The following is a 21,050-nucleotide window of genomic DNA, read 5'->3' on the forward strand; positions in this document are numbered from 1 at the left end:
TGTGTGTGTGTGTGTGTGTGTGTGTGTGTGTGTGCATGCCTGTTTAGATGTGTTTGTGGGGACCAAAAATTGGAAGTTTACTATACTTGTGGGGACCAACAGCTTTATAGCCGTTATAGGGCCCAAAATTCTGATCGCTGCAAGTTTGAAGGCATTTTTGTGACTCATAATGTGGTTTTTAGTGTCAGGATTACAATTAGGTTTTGGTTTAGGGTTAGGCATTCATTTTTGATGGCTAGGGTGAGCGGCTAAGGAAAGTACTATGTCAATCAGGTGTCCCCACAAGAATTTGAATGTGTGTGTGTGTGTGTGTGTGTGTGTGTGTGTGTGTGTGTGTGTGTGTGTGTGTGTGTGTTAAAACTTGGACTTCTATTTTTATGAGGACTCGATGGGCTGTGGAGTGAGAATCAGAAAAAAAGTTCTGGATTATTTCTGCATATGTGTGGAGATTACAGCAAAATGATAGTTTGGGAAAGAGAGAACATTTTTGCTATGAATAACCTTAGACTTTGATTGATGGATTTTTTCAGATGTTTTGAGGATACTGGACATCTTCACCTTGATTAAAAAAAAACTCTCAGCTTGAAGTTAGTTTTCAGTTTCTTCCTTAAATTTCCTCTTAATTTATGTTAAAAGATTAAATAAGATGCTTGGACAGTGCCACTGTTTCTGTCTTTCTTCTCATCTCTTATCAATTATTCATGGTGCTTTTGTTCTTTTTGTCCGTAAATGTGCTGTTAATGTTGCACAGACTGTGGATCTCAGTGGAACTAGCCAGACTATATTTGTGGACGGTGGAAAAAAACACATCTTTCTGTCTTGCTAAGCATACTGTGCCACATCTTCAGAGCTAAAACTGTTCAGTCAGTATCTGTAAATACCGTGGTATGATGTCAAAGCATTATTTCAAGTTTAAAAGCACTGGGAATACTGATACAATAGTTGTCTACTGGTTTGTTGCAAGCCTTGTGAATTAGTGAGTTATTGCTGTCTTCTATAGCATTTCTTTATGGCCAGGTACAGTGCACACTGCCCAGTTCTGCTTTTTTGATTTTCTTTTCTTAAAGGATCAAAAAAATCTGCAACTATCAAATATTAATACACTGGATAAGCCAAAAGTCTTGTAGTAGACGTTAGTGGTATTGTTATGTGTCAAGTGTGAACAGCAACAACTTATGGTCAAAGCATCAGGACATTTTCTGATGCAGGTATCCAAAACAACCTACAGGCCAGTATTTAGACATCTGTTAAACAACAGGTACTAAGATGAACTTGGGGACTTTCTCAAATGTGAATGCAGCAATTCTGCAGGTTTTTGTCCGCTGGGGTTTTTTTTTTTGTTTGTTTTTTTTTTTCGTGTTTTGGTTTTATTCATTTTATCGGGCAAGGCAAACATGAAGGATTTTCACAGGATGACCTTTGGTCATCAGGACCCAGACCATCTGGTTCTGTTGATCTTTAAGAGTTTTCCTCCTACTTTATAGATACAGGAACCACCAATCCAGCCTCAGATCTACAGAAAGTGGTCCAAGCCTTATCAGGGGAGGTTTATCTCCCTGAGAAAGAGCACGTCATTGCATCTCCACCCATCCTCCAGAGACAGGGTTCAGTGGCAGTGGTGCTCCATGGAGACATCATTGGCACACTGTCATCTTCATCCAAGATCATGTGCTCTTTCTTCTTATTCTCAAATCTCTTAAATTAGCTATTTCTCCAAGTTAGACATTAAGATATGTATTTGATGGTAATATTGCAACAGAGACATCACTTATGTTGGACACCATATCTTTTTTATTCTGTAGCTCACTTGCTTTAACATTTTAACCAAAGCAGCTGATAAGATGCTGACAGGAAGCAAACGACCCGCTCCACCCATCTTTTCAGCATGAAATACGTTAGTTAAGGTCATCCTCATCAAAGCATGGTTTCCGCTTTATCTACACTGAGGTCTGCTGAAGTAAACAGGGATCAGTCTGAAGGGTTTCCTGTAATTATCCAATTAGCACACACAGGAACTTGAGCATAGCACAAAACTTAACTGCATCAAAGCAACAACTCTGGCTCTGAGATTACATTGTAATCTAAATTAGTGACTCCTGTTCTGCTTTTGAGTTTTCAAAAGTAGAATGGGAGGCCTCTCAGCTCCCAGTTTGGATTGTAGAACACTTTGGTATACAGAGTTCATGGTTCACTCAACAAAGCAAAGGGTCAGCAGCAGAGATGGGCAGTAACGCGGTACTGTAATCCGATTACTTTTTTCAAGTAACAACTAAAGTAAGGGATTACTATTGCAAAAAAGGTCTCATGACAATGATGTAAGCGAGTGCGATGTTCGTGGCAACTCCTGGACAATCCTGAACAATGGATAATATAACGGGTGCGGCAGAGAGTATGAGCGTGGGAAATTCACAGACTAACTCGCGGATTCTTCCACTGACCGCTGCAGCTCACCTGTACCAGGGCAAACATCTGCCTGCTATACAGGTGAAAATAGAGCAACAGGACCGCTGAGTCTTTTATTTATTTATTTATTTATTGCTATGTCAATCAGTACTATGTCTGATTGACATAGTACTTTCCTTAGCCGCTCACCCTGCATTTATTTGAAAGACTGAGTGTGAACACAAAAAAATATTTTTATTTTATGTGCTGGAATGTGCAGAAAATAGGTTTAATTTTTGCTTGATGCATAAAGTTAAAAGATTAAAACTAATAAAACAAGTTTTAAAAAGAGACTTGATTACATTTTGTATGATGGATTCTGCAGAAAAAGTAGAATTGGGCTGAAAGATCTATTTCTTTATCACCTCTTCAGGTTGTAAATCGTGTTTTTAAAAAGTAACTTAATAACTAAGTAATTAATTACTTTTGAAAATAAGTAATCAGTAAAGTAACGGGATTACTTTTGGGGGGAAGTAATCAGTAACTAATTTTTTCAAGTAACTTGACCTACACTGGGTCCCTGTTTTCTGGCCATGTGGTTACCTGCTCACCCACTGAGCTAAACTGGCAACCAGTAGCTTCACTTTCATTTCATCTGTCCAAGGGACATTTTTCTGGAAGTCTCATTGTTTGCAGACCTTCTCCCATGTTCTTCTTAGAGAAGAGTCTCTCCCCTAACTAGCAACTCTAACAACCCAGACGTTCTAGTTTTGTCTTCTTCTTGTTATTCTGAAATTAGGTTTCTGTAGTGGTATCAAGAATGGTTGGAAGGACATTTTGCACAGTTCACTATTCTTGATAGTTTTTACCCTTTCAGTGTGGTTATCACAAGCTTTGCAAGTACTGCAGAACTATAGCACTTATTACACTGGGGGACAACAGTGTAACTCCCACTTTTTTCCCAATTCAAATCTACCCTGTAATTAAGTCTGTCAACTCCATATCCAGCTTCCAAAGTGGTATCTCTACATATAGTGAAGAAACTGTTACTTTGAAAGAGAGAGATGAATAAAAGCTTCTCTAGCTAACCATAAAACACCTTGTTATATCAGACTTAGTGAAATAGCCCTATTAGATCCAGCGAGACCTATCCAGTCCTCATTACGCCCTTCAGTGAACTCGCTCCCATCTGCCCTGCCATCAGTCACCAAGGAATATTTAAAAGTAATTGTCATGAAGCGAGCAGAATAGATTTGAGACCTGCCACAGAGGGAAAGATTATGCCTCACTGACCACTTTAAGAGTAAATCTCAGTGGCCTTGTTCATTTCTCTATTTTTTCTGCCAAGTTTTTTTTTCTATACATGTTTCATCTTTTTTTTCAATGTAGTATGCTCTCATTGGAATCAGGAAGGATTTCTGTCAGAAAATCTTCTTAAAGCAGCACTTGGCAAGATTTTGATGGGGAAAAAAATGCCCATGTGATCAGACTAAATCATGAAGCGCAGCTCATCCACACTAATGAGGAGCTGAAAATTTGGCCTGTTTTCCCCCACTGAAATGTTTGTGTCTGGGTCATCCCTGTTGGGAAGTCTTGTATTCCAGAGTCTTACCGCAAAGATTTGAAAGGATTCCGGCTAGGTGTTTTCCCAAACTTCTTGGCTTAAAAAGTGAACTTATCCATTGCTGGAGTTTCTAATTTGTGTCAAATAGAACAATTTCTGCATGAGCACACTATTCTCTGATCTAGTTTTACATCTATTCTAAATATAAACATTTCAAGATCTCTTGTTGCTGTTTTAGCTTTAGTAAAATCTTCTTCATCCCAGAGAGTCTCCGTTTCTCTTCCTTCCCTTCATCCAATCTGTGAGACATGCAGCAGCCTCTCATTGGGCTCCCTTTAAGCTTATAGCAATCATCAGAGAGCCACTCCACAGTGACTCATTGCATTTATATTTAAGCCTCTTTCTGTCATCTCTACATGTCCACTGATCCAACCATCCATCAGTCAGCACCTCTACAAACAACAGGCCTATCTCACTGCTGCACCAAATCTTCTTATGGCCTAAAGAGCCATTGACACAATGGATCTCTGCTTCTCCTTGTTTTCTCCTTTCACCGTTTTTAGCAGCATTTATTCTTACGCTAACCTTCCACATCTTCCCTTATTTAGTCTATCTTATGGCTTCACTAGTGTGATTCTTTGTTAGAAGCAATGTTCCCAAAGGAGCATAGCCCACACATTCTCTCATCACTGTCACTTATCTACTCCATCTCCACAGTGACTGAGAAACTGATACCTACACCTCCTCTCTATAGAGATCTCTTTACATGGTGCATTGTTGCCATTCACGTTTCACCTGTATAATTTAGAGCTGGAGAAGCAATAAAGCACAAGAGATGTTCATTAGTCCAACAAGATATTTTGCCAAATCTGTGATGCTTTAAATTGAGCTTTAAATGCTATAAATCAGAATAATGCAGCTTATAATGGGTTTCAACTGTGTAAATTTCTATAGCTTTTGGTAAAAAACCTACAATCAATATTTTTTTCTGATTCAAACTATTTCAATTGTTAGGACTTTAATAACTACAAGTCATGTGCCTTGACCTCCACCCCTTTGCTTTGAATATTTAGCCACCACAGAAATAGTGAGTTGTTTCAGGTAATAGTTTGCTTGGGAAGCCTCTTGTTGATTGGACTTGATTACATCACTTCCTTTACATGTAAATAGTTTTGTTGCGGTAACAACTGTGGCATCGAAATAATGGTACTAATTAGCAGGAAGGTACTGCTGTGCAGTGAAGAAAGCTAATCCATAATGCATGACTTTTATTCGTGTATAAACAGCTTGTTTCAAATGTCTTTTTGAAACTATAATGTGGGGTATGAAGAATGTTTGTCCTGTCAATTTTTATAATGTGCCTACGCCTTTCAAATTTCAACATAAACAACTGCTGATGTGATTTGTTGCTATATAAATGAAACTGAATTGAATTGAACATGCCATGGTTCTAATCAATACACACAAACATACAGTGCACTTTAGACTTGGCAGCCATGTTCCAGGTGCTCGTGTCCTCGTGACAATTCACAACAGCCTCATGGCAATTTATATTATAAGGTAAAGCCCCTACAATCACTCTGTGCCCTGTGAGCAAGCACTTGGTGACAGTGGGAAGGAAAATCTCCTTTTTACCAGGAAAGACCTCGGATACAACCAGGCTCATGGAGGGACAGCCATCCATTGAGATAAGTCATGGGCAAGGGGAAAGAGAAGAGAGTTCCCAGTTATTAAATACAATAGTGTTGTATAAACACACAGAGAGTGGAAAGAGATGTGTGAAGAAGAAACGTAAAGCGCCCTCAGCAGCCTAACCTTTGCAGCATAAATAAGGGAAGGTTAGGACTCAGCTGATAGAGTCCTAACTAAAAGCTTTATCAAAAAGGAAGGTTTTAAGTGTATTTCAAAATTAGAGTGCACATATGCTCTTCATCTAAACTGGGAGCTAGTTCCACAGGAGAGCGGCCTGATAGCCAATGAAGAGCAGCTAATATGGGAAAAGTCCACTTAGTACTCTTGATTCAAACCACTCCAGTACAATTCCTTTAATACTAACAGTGTGTTTAAATCGCTGTAGTAAAATACTGTGGTCAACAGTATCAAATGGACAAGCACTGAGATGCTTGTCCATTTGATACTTTTTGACCACTGTCAAAAAGTCATGCTCCAGTGTGTGTGTGTGTGTGTGTGTGTGTGTGTGTGTGTGTGTGTGTGTGTGTGTTAATTTATATTGGGTTCACATACTTTCTGCATTTCTCTGTTATGGGTCCCTGAGAAAAAAAGGTGAGATATGTGGTTTCTGTTGACTAATTCCATGATTCAAACCACCCTCATTTTGTAGGAGAGACTACAGTAAACACAAATTATGCACAGTCGGTGACTGAGGTTTATAGCCTCTGTCATTTATTTGTCATATTTATCAACTACTTAAATGAACACTTTAACTAATAAAAACGTGTCACGTATAAATATGTAAGCGAAAACCTTGTTTTTTTCTGATTTGGTCGTGTGTGCTGCAGATGTGTTTTGGCTCTCTGCTGCCTCTCTGTGGTCTTAAATAAACATTACATTTCACTGTGATAGTGCTCTCTCTATTCAGCTTGATTTCATTATCACTATTGCGTTAAATCCAAATAATGCACAAGTTCATCTGTGATAACATCTGTGGTAATGTAACATTATAAACTGTGTAAGAAGAGCCGCTTGCGTATAAAATCATGGATACGGTTTTAATAATGTCCTTGAAGCAAACTTTTTTCTTCAATGGCAATTATTAAAAAGAAGCTAAGCAGATCCTCATTAATCTTATAATATCATTCTGCTTATAACCTTTTTATTATAAAAAATATGACATCAAACATGAAACAGGCATGAGAAACAAAGAACAATCCAAACAGGTTTCCTGCTGCACCTTCAACTGTACAGGTAATGGTTCAGAGTCAGAATTCAATTCAATTGAATCACAACATTAAGGCAGTTTATACTGTAGGATAAACCCTGCGGTATTACATAGAACATTCTAGCAACTGGAGCAAGCACTTGGTGACAGTGGGAAGAAAAAAACCTCTTTTAATAGGAAGAAGCCTCTGCTCTGGGAGGGACGGCTTCTTCTTCTACCACGTCTGGTTGGCTGTGAGGGGGGCAGACAAAAGACACACTGTCTGAGAGACAGAGATTAACAATAGAAATTAATATAGAGATTACAATTATTGATTACATGTACAGTGGTGTATAAAAGTAATAAAAAACTGTGATTTTTACAGTGTGTTTTTTCCCTTTCTTCCTTCATCCAGGCATATGGGCCAACTTTTTAATACCCCTGAAAAATGGAGAAGTGATCGAGGGTCAGTATGTGGAGCTGCAGGCCCGGTACACTGTCGGCAACCCAAATTCCAAGAGTATCGCCTGGAACTTTTTGATGCCTAACACCAGCCAGATGAAGATGGTAAGGAAACAATTATATCAAGCCAAGACAAGAAAAGACTTAAAGGTTTCTAATACTACTGTGCTGTGCAGATAGATGATCCAAAAGGAGGATCACAATCAAATAGATTTAGGGGAAGAAAGAGAACTCAGGAAGGGAAAGGATACAGGGTTTTTTTTATTATTTCCCTTAGTGTCTCACCTTACTTTACTCTTTACAGGAAGAAACATTCATTAAATGTAAAAACATTTTCACTGATAAAAGAACAAAACTTAACTGCAATCTATTCAGAGTCGTATGTGTTTAGACAAGATAAAGTGAGCAATTCCCCTCTGACAAATTGTTCAATTCTATTGTATTTTATTTATACAGCACCAAATCACAACAACAGTCACCTCAAGTCACTTTATAGTGTAAGGTAGATCCTACAATAATAGAGAGAAAAACCCAACAATCATGTGACCCCCTATGAGCAAGCACTTTGGCAACAGTGGGAAGTAAAAACTCAGTTTTAACAGGAAGAAACCTGCGGCAGAACCAGGCTCAGGGAGGGGCGGGGCCATCTGCTGCGACCAGTTGGGGTGAGAGAAGGAAGACAGGATAAGACATGCTGTGGAAGTGAGACAGAGATTATTAACTAGAAATAATATGTATATAAACACATAGTGAGCGAGAAAAGTGACTGAAGAAGAAATACTCAGTGCATCATGGGAATCCTCCAGCAGCCTTCACCTATTGCAGCATAACTCAGGGTCACCTGATCACACCCTAACTGTACTACTTTAGCAAGAAGGAAACTCTGAATCCTAATTTTAAAAGTAGAGATAGTGTCTGTCTCCCCAATCCAAATCTGGTTCCACAGAAGAGGGGCCTGAAAACTGAAGGCTCTTCTTCCCATTCTACTTTTAAATATACTAGGAACAACAAGTAGGCCTGCAGAGCGAGAGCGAAGTGCTCTAATGGGGTGGTATGGTACTAATTATGTAAGTAACTAAAATTTGACAAAGTGATATTTTTTCCAAACTGCTAATATATGTTTCCTATGCATAATATAATAATAGTAATATGGAGAAAATAATTGACAAAAACCTATTGTGCCTTTTTCAGCTCTTGGTTTTGTTTTTGAATGCTATTAGAGTTGCTTGGCATCATTTGTAGTTGAAAGTAATCATAAATACCAATGCATGAGTTCTTGGTGCAGCCCCTCAGTTCATCTTCTCTCTTAAACAGACAGTTTTTGCTCCTCACCGTTCTTACCTTTAAGGTAACAGGCGATGATGCTTTTAGATCACTGTGGAGTGATTTTGGCCCACTCTTCTTTGCAGAATGGTTTAATTCTTTCACATTGGAGGGCTTTTGAGAATAAACGGTCTGTTTAAGGTCTTGCCAAAGCATCTCAATCAGATTTAAGTTTTTTTCTTTTGCTGCTATGTTCTGGATCACTTTCCTGGTGCATAGCTCAAATGTAATTGAACTTCAGAATACAAGCTGATGGCAGGAGATTTTCCTTCAGGATTCTCTGGTATAAAGCAGAATTCAAGGTTCCATCAGTTACAGCAAGTGATCAAGGTCCAGACCATCAGGTGACTAGATTACTCAAAGAAAACAGATTTTAATCTAAGAACATCTTTACCTTTTACTGTAAATGATGCATCTGCCTTGAACCGTTCTATTTATACTGTATTTCAGCCCCTTCCACTGCAGAGATACATATGCTGGAACTAGGTTTTATATCAGGCTTCTTTTGTTGTGTTTTGTTTTTTATTGTACAAGAGCCATATTCGTTAGAATGTAGTATTTATCTAATACTACAGACCTGCATAATTTGTGTTAATTAAATTGCAGAGAATGAGAGCTGAGAATTTATAGATCAGGTTCAAGAACATTAATATTACTGTTTAATTTGGCCTTATAGGTGGAAATGTGAAGGTTAGATTTTATTTTATTCACAACTGAACATAGAAAACATGTCCAATGTTTAAACTGAGAACGTACCTTTTTTAAAGTGTGGGCTGTGAGTCCGCCGTGCACTGTTTACCTCACCTGCCGATATGCGTCATGTGTAGTTGCTTTGGAGGAGGCTGTAAAACTTTGTGTAGGGTCCAGTAAAGGTTGATGAGTCAGTGAAGCTAACTTCTGTCCAATGTCAGTGATACTAAGGTGAGTTGTTGAAGATGTCCTGAACTTTCCTCTGTAAGCACTGCTGATTTTACCAGTGTTAGTGAAACTTTCTTTTCTTTAAAGTCTTGCACTTGGACATTTAGCAAATAAATCTCTGGAAATGTTTTGGATAAATACAAAGTCCATTACATCCCTGACCTGGATGTCAGTGACACAGGTCAGTGATATCTGTTATGCACAACTACTTCTTCGTGTGCTTTCTTTTATGTACTAAAAGACCCCCCAAAAAACCCTTTTTTTAATCTTCTTTTTGTTTCATGTGACGCTTGCTTTCTGTCCTTCTGTCCAGATCATCTCCTACACCGACAACGAGGTGAAGGTGTTTGACGGACAGTTTAAGGGCCGTGTCGGATTCCTACATCAGATGCCATCATCAGATGTGTCGTTCTACATCAACAACACCCGGGAGTCCGATTCAGGAAGCTACATCTTTCAGATTGTTAATGATGGTATTACTGAAACGGTTACCCTGGATGTGAAAGGTAAGGGAAATTCACCCGTTGCACAGCTGTACTTCTCAGATTCACTGTGAAACAGTAAAACAGAAAGTCTTGTAATAAAACATTACATAATCCTCTCCCCTCAGTCCCTCCTTCTGTTCCGAAGTGCTCTATGACAGGGAAGCCAGAGGTAAAAGGAAATGTTACTCTGATCTGCATGTCCAGCTCTGGGAAACCTATTCCTTTGTACAAGTGGAAGAAAACCAGCCCCACCTCTGAGGTCTTCTTCTCACCCATGCTCAGTGAGTGCACAGCGAAAAAACAAAGAGTCATTGTTTGCTATAAATGTGAATTATTGATAGAAAAAGCAGACTGCACACCGTCTTTTGGGATTGTCACTTAGCACATCTTTGAGAACTGTTATACATGTGAAATAATGTGTCTTCATGTGTGTTTGACTGTCTTTTCCATGTAAACTGCTGTTTTAGATGAGAAGACTGGCACTCTGAAGCTGAACAACCTGAGCAGCAACATGTCGGGGAAATACGTGTGCACAGCCAGCAACACGGTGGCAGAAAAGACCTGCGAAATCAACCTGCACATTACCAACTGTACGCAGCAAGTGTAACCCTGGTTATGGTTTATTAATAAAAATAAGTGATGAAAAATAGTTATGGACCACACATTCAGATACACTATTATCAAGCATGAACAGCGAGCATCGATGTAATTAATTATTTCTGTTGGACACGATCATATCCTACTAATTTCTTATGACTGCTGACACGTCATAAGAAAACTAAATGAATATGCAGCGAACTTTCTTACATATATATTAAAATATTACAAATATACAATAATTTAGCAAAAGTATCATTATAAACCCCTATCACTCATGACTTACACAGATTCAAAGTAAAAAACAAACCCTGTTTGCCAGACATGTTTAACGTTGCTAACATAAGTCTGTGACATTTTACATTGTAACCATTAGCTTAGCTGACTTTTCTATTCAGCAGCTAAGAAAATTATACTTTTGTCAAAGTTGGCTGAATTTGTCTTACTTTAACATGAGTCTGGACAGTCAACCATGCCCAACACAACCTAGCGTCCTGGGAATATATAATGTTGCAGAAGCCTGAAAACAATGGACAGCGGTAAATTAGTGATCAACATCTCAGCATTATTGTAGTGTCTTTACATTACAATATAAAGCGCCTTGAGGCAACAGCTGTTGTGATTTGTCCCTATATAAATGAAACTGAATTGTAGCTTAAAACTGATTTGCTAGGCCACAACACAACTGGTCACCTGATTAGTCCATCTCTATGTCAAACAGAAAGGACATCTTTACATGACTCAAATATAAAACATTAATCTGCTTTTCTAGCCAGTGCTGTACAAGTACTATTGATTCTACACGAAATGAGGTAATAAAAGTGTTTTTTAAATTCTTTGAGATAGTAATTGTATGTTCTTCAATTCCAGCCAATAAAGTGGGGGTGATTGTTGGTGCCACAGTTGGCTCAGTGGCTGGCTTCATCTTCCTCCTTTTTGTGTGCCTCGCTTTTGTCTTCGTGATAAGGAGAAGAAACAACGAGGATGACTTGGCCAATGAAATCAAGTGAGTCAATGTGGCTTAAATGCAAGCAGAATTTTATCATTTAAAATTCGTAACAGCATCTCAGCTGGCCAGCAGATCTGAACCAGGACCCTTTTGCCACAGTGCTAAACAGTGTCAGTTCAGGCAAGTCACAAGTGGCAGCGTTGGTAGATGAAGTTCTTGTTGCTGCTGCTTTGAATCAAATTCATTTTAGTCCTTTGCAGATGACCCAGGTTTTACTTTTGACATGTACCAATTGCACAGGAATGCACGTTTTGATCTTGCACATTTCTCAAACTAAAGTGATTCTATCACACCTGTTTAAGAAGCCTGTTTTTCAGATTTAATTTTCATATCCTGTGATAGCAGAAACAAATGACCATAGTTTCAAGATTTAATGAAGTACTCCATTTCAGTGTTACTGTGAACTAATTATGCATTTCTAAAAGTAATCTACACGTCACAAATAAGTAATCCTGCACCTCGATGTCTACAGGGAGGATGCTCAGGCTCCCAAGCGTGTGTCATGGGCTAAGAGCGGCATGGGTTCTGACATCATCTCCAAGAATGGCACCCTGTCCTCCATCGCCTCCAGCCCACACCACAAAGAGTCCTCCCATCACCACAACAACCACCACCACCACCTGCAGCAGTATCCACAGCGCCCCCCCTCAGACACTGCATCCATCATCACCGCCACAGGCAGCAATGCCGGCTATAGACCGTCCCGCCACCAAGGGGCCTCCACTCCCACCCATTACAGCTACAACAACAACACCACCCTGCCACGTGAACAGCCATTGTCCCCCGAGGCCGGCAGCAATGGCGGTTCCATGCCCAGACCCGAGCGCTACACCCAGTTGCCTCAGGCACAGGCACTGCCGCAAACGTACAACCAGCCTCGGCTGCAGCTCCAGACCGCTCCCTCCCCGCCACCACTACCCACCTCCACCATCATGGCCTCCAACATCACCCGAATGGGAGGCGTGCCCATTATGGTTCCTGCACAGAACCAGGCCGGATCTCTAGTCTAGCATGAGCTAAGGGAATACTCTCACAAAGGATCAATTGCTGATTTTTCAAAGGGACTTTAATATTTAGCAAAGAATTTAAAATGAAAAGGTCATTTACTGATGCCAACAAGCTCTCAGACACACTGTTTACTTCCTTTAAGAATACTTACTTATAGTTCTTTTGTACTCTGTATGCACTGTACACATTTGAAACTATGTATAGATATGATTTTCATACATTTGTCCAGTATCATCTTTTCTACTTTATGGATTTTAATGTTTTCATTTTTCATATTTAGATTTTTAAATGTAATTTCTTCCAAACTGTTTTCCTCCTGCCATTTATGAACCGCAGCTGGAACGCCGTGTGTGCTAATCTCACAGGCAGAAAAAAAAGAGCACCAGCATGCTACACTTTATCCATTGTCTTTATTTAGAGAAACTACCTGAAGGACTCATAGGTCATTACTGTTTAAGAAGGAGAATGTTGCTCATAAACACTGGGTTTAATCTATGTATTATTAACTCTATTTCAGCACCAGACATCAAAAGACAACATAATGTGTTGTGTGATAAAGTTTGCCCTTGCAAAGTATCCTAATCCTTTTTTTTTGGCTTTGCTTCTGTTGGGTTTTCAACAAGCTTTCAGAATGCTTTTAAACTCACTTCTTTAAATACAGATGAGCAAAAGCTTCTGATAATACTGAGCTCTGTTTAGGACTGCAGAACAGTAAATTTGCTTATATTCTTGACTAGTACTAATAACCAGTGTTGGGGAAGTTACTTTGAAAAGGTAATTAATTATAGTTACTAGTTACTTCTTCAAAAAAGTAACTGTTAGTAACTGAGTTACAATATTCTAAAAGTAATTAATAACTTGAAAAGTAACTATTGCGTTACTTTATAAAAATGTTTAACCCTCTGGGGTCCAGGGTGTAATTGGCCATTTTAACCACTTCTGATTTGACCTCTACATTTCACCTTTAAAAACTGTTTACTTGTTTGGCATCATTCTTTTCAGCACAACCTCACGTGTCTGAATTTCCAGTTATGTTTTCATTTTGACATACTATATTAACACAATTGATCTAAAATCAGACAAAAAACATAAAATCAGAGTAGAAAAGGTTATATTTTTTACTGTAACAACAACAAACATGTTTAATGAATTATATTTCATAACTTTAAATGCAAATATAAATTGTCAATTTTAAAATCATATGCACAAGTTTTGCAAACAACAACGTTATTTGCATCCATTTACCTTTTACCTTGATTTTTTAAATAACCATTTCAAACTATTTACAGAACAATCAGCTGTTCTGCATTCAATAAGATGCCACACAAATTATTTGTGCCACTCCAAAAACACAATTTCTGTCCACTATAAATGAAAACATCACAGCCTGATACCTGCAGGTCTGACAGCAGCAGGTGTATCACTCCTGTTTCTACCTGGAGACAGCAGTCGCCTCATTGTTCTGACACACAACACAAAACTATCCACAACACTACACACTAACTACACACTCCAAACACGCTAAACGTCACAAATCTCTCACATCTCAAAACTCGCTCTCTCTCTCTCTTTTTCTGCTCTCTCTCTCTCTCTCTCTCGCCGTCACTCCTAAAACTTCCCGTTTTTTTGGGGGGGGGGTTGGGGTTTTTTGTACTCTTCCTCAGTCAAACAGCAGCACTCATGTGATTGTTTTGCCCCCTTAGCTCCAGGTGTTGTGCTAGACAGTGATCATGATTACCGTCCGCGGGAGCGCACGCAGCTACTTAACGCTGTAGCGTCCACATTACTTACAGCTACTTCCATGCAACTGATATAAGATGCGGTAAGCTGAACACAGCTTCAATCGTCTGTTTGTTGAAAAATAGTAACGGACCGCATTTTCTTGTTAGTAACTGTAACGGCGTTGTAACGATAGGAATAGTAATTAGTTAGATTACTCATTACTGAAAAAAGTAATGCCGTTATTCCCATCACTGCTAATAGCTAATAACTAATAATTTAAAGTTGCCTGCAGCATTCAAATTGTAAATATGTGAATTTTGGGGGGTAATTGGTAGCACGTTGCTGGGTGCAGCCTTTATGGACAACAGAAACAGGGGACATGTTTGCCTTTATTACCACTTTGTGTTGGCATTCTTTTGTAACTTAGTCATCATCTGTGTCATCAGCATAAATTCATTACATACATTCATTATTTGGACCTGTTCTTCTAGACTAGCACAAAGAGCTTATAGCATTAGAGAAAGACACCCGGTGATCACACAGTCCCGCACAGTGAGGATAAAGCTCTCGCTTTTAACAAGAGGGAGTAGGAGCCACCTTCTTTGACCAGTAGTGGATCAAGAAACTGAAAAAATATACAACCGGCCATCTGCCACAACCCAATCAGGCGCGGTAGATTGCCGCCCTTCCCTGAGCCTGGTTCTGCTGGAGGATTATTCCTGTTAAAAGGGAGTTTTTCCTTCCCACTGTTGCCAAAGCGGGTCATATTACTGTTGGGCAACTAACAATAATATGACTTTCTTTGTATTATTTCTCCGTATTATTGTAGGGTCCACCTTACAATATAAAGCGCCTTGAGGCAACTGTTGTTGTGATTTGCTGTATAAATAAAATTGAATTGAACTGAAGATCAAAAAGAGGCCACCAAATATATCAGCTAGCAGCAGAGCACCACTATGCATCACATCAGGATTAGAACCATAAGGCAGGTCTCCTTTCAAAATGGTCCACCACACTTCAGTACTTATGTATTTAAACTCCTTGGAAAAAAAATGTGGATATACAGTTATGTAGCACAAATTTGACAAATTTCTATAGTTTCTTTACTTGAGTATATCAAGTATTCACATTCTACTTAGAAATATTTGGGGAAATGTTAACAAACGTAAAGCGCACGGAAGTCTGTTAAGAAGCCTCGAGATGCATTGTTAGGTCAGCAAATTTGAGCCATTTTATCAAGTTTCATTTAAGCTGATGGAGTTTTTGGCAAAAAACCTAAAGACTCCATCAACATTATTGCAGGACCATCAGTCTTGCACTACAGATATTCCTGGAATCTCGACCTCTTTAGATTTTCTTCATGCACCTTGGAAGTTAACAAATGTGTTTCAGTTTGCTTCTAATCTGAAACGAATAAACTAGATTTGGTTCAGAAACTATTTTCCATTTCCAAAATGTGTGGACATATTTTGAATAAAAACTGCTGTGAGGGAGGCACTGTTTTGTAAAAATCACATTTGTAAGAATGTATCCAAATAGCTAAGGTCATTTTAATACACTGAATGATTCCAGAACTTCTTTTCATTAGTTAAGAACTAAAACTATTTATTATGTTTTTACACGTTAGCGCTATTTGTAATGTCTGTTGTTACTGAATATGATTTAGATTTGGAAAAGAGAAGAAAGTGTGGTCATATTCTGCTGTAGTGTAATTACACTGGAGCATATGTTTGTTATTTAAGCTTTTGGTTAATGTGCACAGATATTTTTACAATTATTTACATGACATTCTGAGATGAAGGCTGATGAGGTTGAAGGAAAACATACTGTAAAAGCATCTCATGCAAACCACTTGAGAATATAAGCTCAAGACTAAAGCCAAGATTTCATGAGGGAAGTTGAAAGAAAAGAGGAAATCTGTTTGCTGTGCATTTAAGACTCTGTGTCCTTTAAAAGTGTACATTATGGACATTCAAATGTATTCAACGCAAGCCTTTATTTTTATATTGTACATGTATAAAAAGCACATTAAGAAAAGTGAAAGAAGTGCTCACTATCACACTGAGTTATAAACCAGTGTGGATTGTATAACTGCTGTGGACAAATTGGTGGCCAAACAAATACGCTTATTTATACAGACGGCCTAAACTGTAGACAATAATGTGCAGTGTGCACTTGTATCTTCCATATTTATGTTCATTGAAAATGCCTTGTATTATATTTTCAATTAAAATTTAAAAAGATCAGCTGTTTGTGAGTTTTGTTTTATTCTTGTTTTCCAAGTTTTACCAATTTTGTCTTCTTGGCAAGCTTGTAGAAGGAAGGAAGGATTGATGACTGAGCTTGAAAGGACACAGGGTTTTCCTTTGGTGTTTTTTGTTAGAAAAAAGCTGACAAGGATCTGTCATTAAACAATCCAGCACCAAGAGAGGACCAGCCACTCCTTTAAGTAGCGGTTCAGGACAATGTCATCACAGGCGTGTGGAAGTGTGGAACCAACAGGCAGAAAATCTCCACTAAGTCCCGCTGCTGCACAAAAACAAGCACACACACGTAAACACACAAACCAGGATAGCAGAGGAATTGAGTAGATAGCTTGAGGTGGAGAGATGGACAGGAAGTAGGAGGTCAGCATGGAGAGGACAGAGGGAACAGATACAGTACTGATGAATAATCAGCAAATACAATGATGTCAAAAGTATGACAATCCCTTAAAAACATCCTGGGATCAGAGCTTTCTGTGTGAACTGAAAAAGATTCTTTGATCTTCATCTTTTTGCCAAACACATTTCGTTTTTCCAAGATCAGACCTATGCATCCTCTATAGCAGGGGTGGGCAACTCCAGGCCTCGAGGACTGGTGTCCTGAGACCTCTACTGAACCCGCAGTACTTCAACACAGCTCACACTGTTACACTGGAGGCATAAAAATAACCCCTAAAAAGAACAAACCCGGTGATTCTATCAGCTGTAATGGTATCATCTGTCCACAAGGTGTCCGATTTTATTGGTCGATTCACTGAGCAACCCTTTGATATCCATAAAGCTAAAACACTTCACAGCCTGATTGTTTGCTTTGCAACAATCCCACCAACTTCATATGTCTACATTATTGCTGTTGAGAGTTTGATGAGCCAGTACCTTCTGCTTCTGTATAGTCTTTATACAGCAATAAACAGCTGTGAATGTTATTGTGTATGAATTTTCTAGAATGAGGCTGTAGAGGTGCTACATAAATCCCAGTGAGGTTCAGCCTACCATGTTGTACTGGATGGGAGACGAGGAGGAAAGAAGCAAGCCTGCTGGAGAAACTCACACTGATTTACAACTGAAAGAAAAAAGTGCAAAAACAGAGAAAAGCCTTACATAAATGAAGAGCTTTTCCCCTCTGCTCCTCCTTCATCAGATCTCTTTCTGGTACAGGAAAATTCAGAATTGATTCGTGTTTATGGATGGATTTATGTGGATGGACCAAAGAAGTTCAAATGAAACATGGAAGCACATAACGGAGTGAGTAGAAACTAGGAAAGTGCTCAAAGCTTTAGCTCTGTGTGAAAATTAACCAAAACAACAATAATGTTTGTCAGGTTACATGGATGAAAATCATCACTTCATAAGATCACTCAGGAGTAACATGACTAAGTACAAGTTCCTGTTTGACTCTAAAAAAAACAAAAAAAAACTTCATATTTGAAAGTCCTGAAGTGCACAGTGTCATGTAAAAAAAATTAGACTCTAGAAGTAAAAATAGTATTTTATATTCAGTCCTGTATTTAAGAGGGATCCAGTGCAGAGGAGCCAGTATACCGGTAGGAGAAAAATGCTCTCCCTTTCTGTTCCCTGTCATTTTTGCTTTGTTTTTTAGGAAATCCTGAAAGTAACAAATTACAGTAGTCAACAGGGAAGCAGCAAAGTCTTAAACACCAGATGTGCTTATCCGGGATTTAAATCTTGAAGTTGGATCAGTGACTCTTGGCTGAATGTCCTGGAGCTGTATGTGAGGCATTCAGGGAACACCAGTCAATCGCAGCTACATTGTTAGCAGAGATTATATTCTTCATGAAATGAACAAAATACAATTACTATTCTCTTAAACAAGCAAAAAGGAAAACCCACAAAAAACAACCATGCTAAGTAAGCTTTTAAAATGTCCTTATAAGATCCCAAAAGATTGACTCTGTAAATCTCAACGTAGCGTTTTCAGTGGGAGAAACATTTTGTCACTCAACCTTTTAAACAGTACATTTCCACAATGACTGAAACTAGCACCACTGACAAACAATCGGCTGTGAGGTCAGTTCCTTGATCATTAACATGCAAATTGTCTGAGACTAAGAAAGTCACACATGTGCAAATAAGTCTGGGTTAGGTTCCCCCTGTGTCATTGTCCTGTGTGTACCTTTGTGTGTGTGTGTGTGTGTGTGTGTGTGTGTGTGTGTGTGTGTGTGTGTGTGTCCCCTCTTTTTCTGTCTCATCTCCCTTAACTGTTTCCGTTGTTTAGAGCACAGGATTTCCTTCTGTGCCACCTAAAGTTACGTAATATTAGCTACGCTGTTCTGGCTTCTTTTTGTAAGCCAATTGAAATTCCTTTGTGCCTTGATGCTTGCATAATATTTTTGCTTTCATTTATGCTCATGTTGCTTTATTATCCATCCATCCTCTTCAACGTATCCTTATCAGCCAGTAATGCAATTCATCCTGATCGGTGATTGGTCAAAAGTCTAGGGTGGCAGAAGGGGGAAGAAGAGGCTTGTGATTGGTGAAAATGTGCAATAAAGGAGACTTCTCTTTTCCATTTCTCTTTTTTCTTTATCAGGTGATGTCTCCAGCTCCTTTATCTCACCTGATGCCTGGACTGCCGTCTGTGGTCTTCAGTATGATCACAATGTGTTATTTATGTATTTTGACTGGCTTACAATGACAGGACAGTAAGCATTATCAGTGCACATGCAATAAAAGCATGTAGTTGTCACTCTAACATTGATGAGGATTTTCCTTTGGCTCTTTTGAACCAAAACAGGTTGGAAAATCCCCTGAAATTAACAGCAATCCAGAATGAATTGCTTTCTTCTCTTCTGTGTTATTATGATGTGCAAAGACTAGCCATAAAAGGAGTCTTTTAGGTTGCCCCGATGAGACGATGTAATTGTTTTACTTTTATACTGGAAAATGTGAAGGATTATTTATACCATTGTACTAGTCATTTACAGACATGCAAGAAATTAAATGCATACCGTGAACTCTTGACCCACACACGAAGAGACATTGTTGCACTTTGCTGCCATGTTAGGGTCCACTTGTCAAAGGTCAAAGAGTTGTAAAATCACGACAAAGATGCTATGAGAGATTATGTTTGTCCTGTGACAAACTATTTGAAGAGGGGTCACTGAATAGTTCATTATGAAAATGTTGTGATCATATACCTTTCACAGTCACTCGACCTCAACCAAGACTATTTGGGGGAAATTTGACTGTCATAACAGATAGATAATAGCTTTGTTATTGTTTCCGAATCAATTCCAGGAAACACTGAAGCTGTTGCAGAGGCATGTGTTGTACAAATACTTCAAAAACTTGTGTTTGCCACCTGCTTGTACACATTGCTTCTGTGGTTCCGGTCTGTTATGTGTTTTGTTATGGAAATTTTAACAATAACCTGCAACACACCCAGTGAGCTTGATTTGAAGTGGGTTTAATAAACACATTGCAATGTGGAGAGAGCATCCCAGTGAAACACTAGGATCATCCCACTATCTGTTTAATCTCAAATTACAATGGCCTCACTGTGTTAACATTCCACATGCATGTAAACTGGTGAAGGGAGTGCTCTTACTATAGTAAAGTGAGAAAGCGATATTACTATAACTAATGTGATATGATTAAACATGTGATTACTACATGAGAAAAGAAATTTGCCTCCACAGTTTCTACATAGTTTTGTCTTCTGAGCCTGTTGGCAGAGAATGCTATTTGTGTGCAACTTAATAAAAACATATCAAACATATTTCTCTTTCAATAGATTTTATTTATTTATACTTGTATGTTTTGTCAGTGCCCTTACGATTATTGTGGTGCTGATTCAAAGAAGATCAGTAAGTCTAAGGCAGATTAAAGCCCAACTTAGGCATTCATTAAGTCAATCCACAACTCACTGTTACTATAACACAGGACACTTCATTAAAGTGGATGAAACAGGAATACAGGAAAACAGCACTGCAGGGTAGTCAATCAGTGAACTTGATTATGAATCCAATGCGAGGGGCTTTACATAATCAACTGTGTACAAAAAGTCAATAGTCCCTGTCAGGTACGCTGGAATCATACACGTTACCATCAACAGTATCACTGTGAATGTTACACACTTAAAGAAAGTTTACAATGAGCAACATGTACTGACAATAGCCATACACAGGTAAATGTGTAGTAAACGGTAATGCAGTAAATCTGCCTAGTACGATATTAAATACACGAACACTTACGACTTCATATATGTCACATCGTTTGTAACGAGCCACGGAAAGCACCACCGGGCACTGCAGACGTGAAGGCGCGTGGATACCGTCTGTACCTGAGTGAAGGCAGCGACTCGGCTGAGCTGCTCCTGTGGAGGTTTGGTGAAGACCATACTTCTCACCCGGCCTGCTGACGATGGTCTGTTTATGTTTTGATTGAGAGCCTTTTTTTGGGCAGCTGAAGAGGAGAA

General features: G+C 38.8%; 1 protein-coding gene across 1 annotated transcript in view; it reads left to right on the forward strand.

The window, feature by feature from the left end:
- Window positions 1-13,672, forward strand: part of esama (endothelial cell adhesion molecule a) — a 51,032-nt gene extending 37,360 nt beyond the window's left edge. The window contains exons 2-7 of the mRNA XM_005943361.2: window positions 7,240-7,391; window positions 9,841-10,033; window positions 10,138-10,293; window positions 10,480-10,602; window positions 11,480-11,615; window positions 12,091-13,672. Coding sequence (XP_005943423.1) covers window positions 7,240-7,391; window positions 9,841-10,033; window positions 10,138-10,293; window positions 10,480-10,602; window positions 11,480-11,615; window positions 12,091-12,628 — 1,298 coding nt within the window. The 3' untranslated portion in view covers window positions 12,629-13,672. The remainder of the gene's footprint in view (window positions 1-7,239; window positions 7,392-9,840; window positions 10,034-10,137; window positions 10,294-10,479; window positions 10,603-11,479; window positions 11,616-12,090) is intronic.
- Window positions 13,673-21,050: the final 7,378 nt, after the last annotated feature.

Source organism: Haplochromis burtoni, unplaced genomic scaffold (genome assembly GCF_018398535.1).
Source record: "Haplochromis burtoni strain Fernald_Lab_line unplaced genomic scaffold, NCSU_Asbu1 Contig_360, whole genome shotgun sequence".
Lineage (NCBI taxonomy): Eukaryota > Metazoa > Chordata > Actinopteri > Cichliformes > Cichlidae > Haplochromis > Haplochromis burtoni.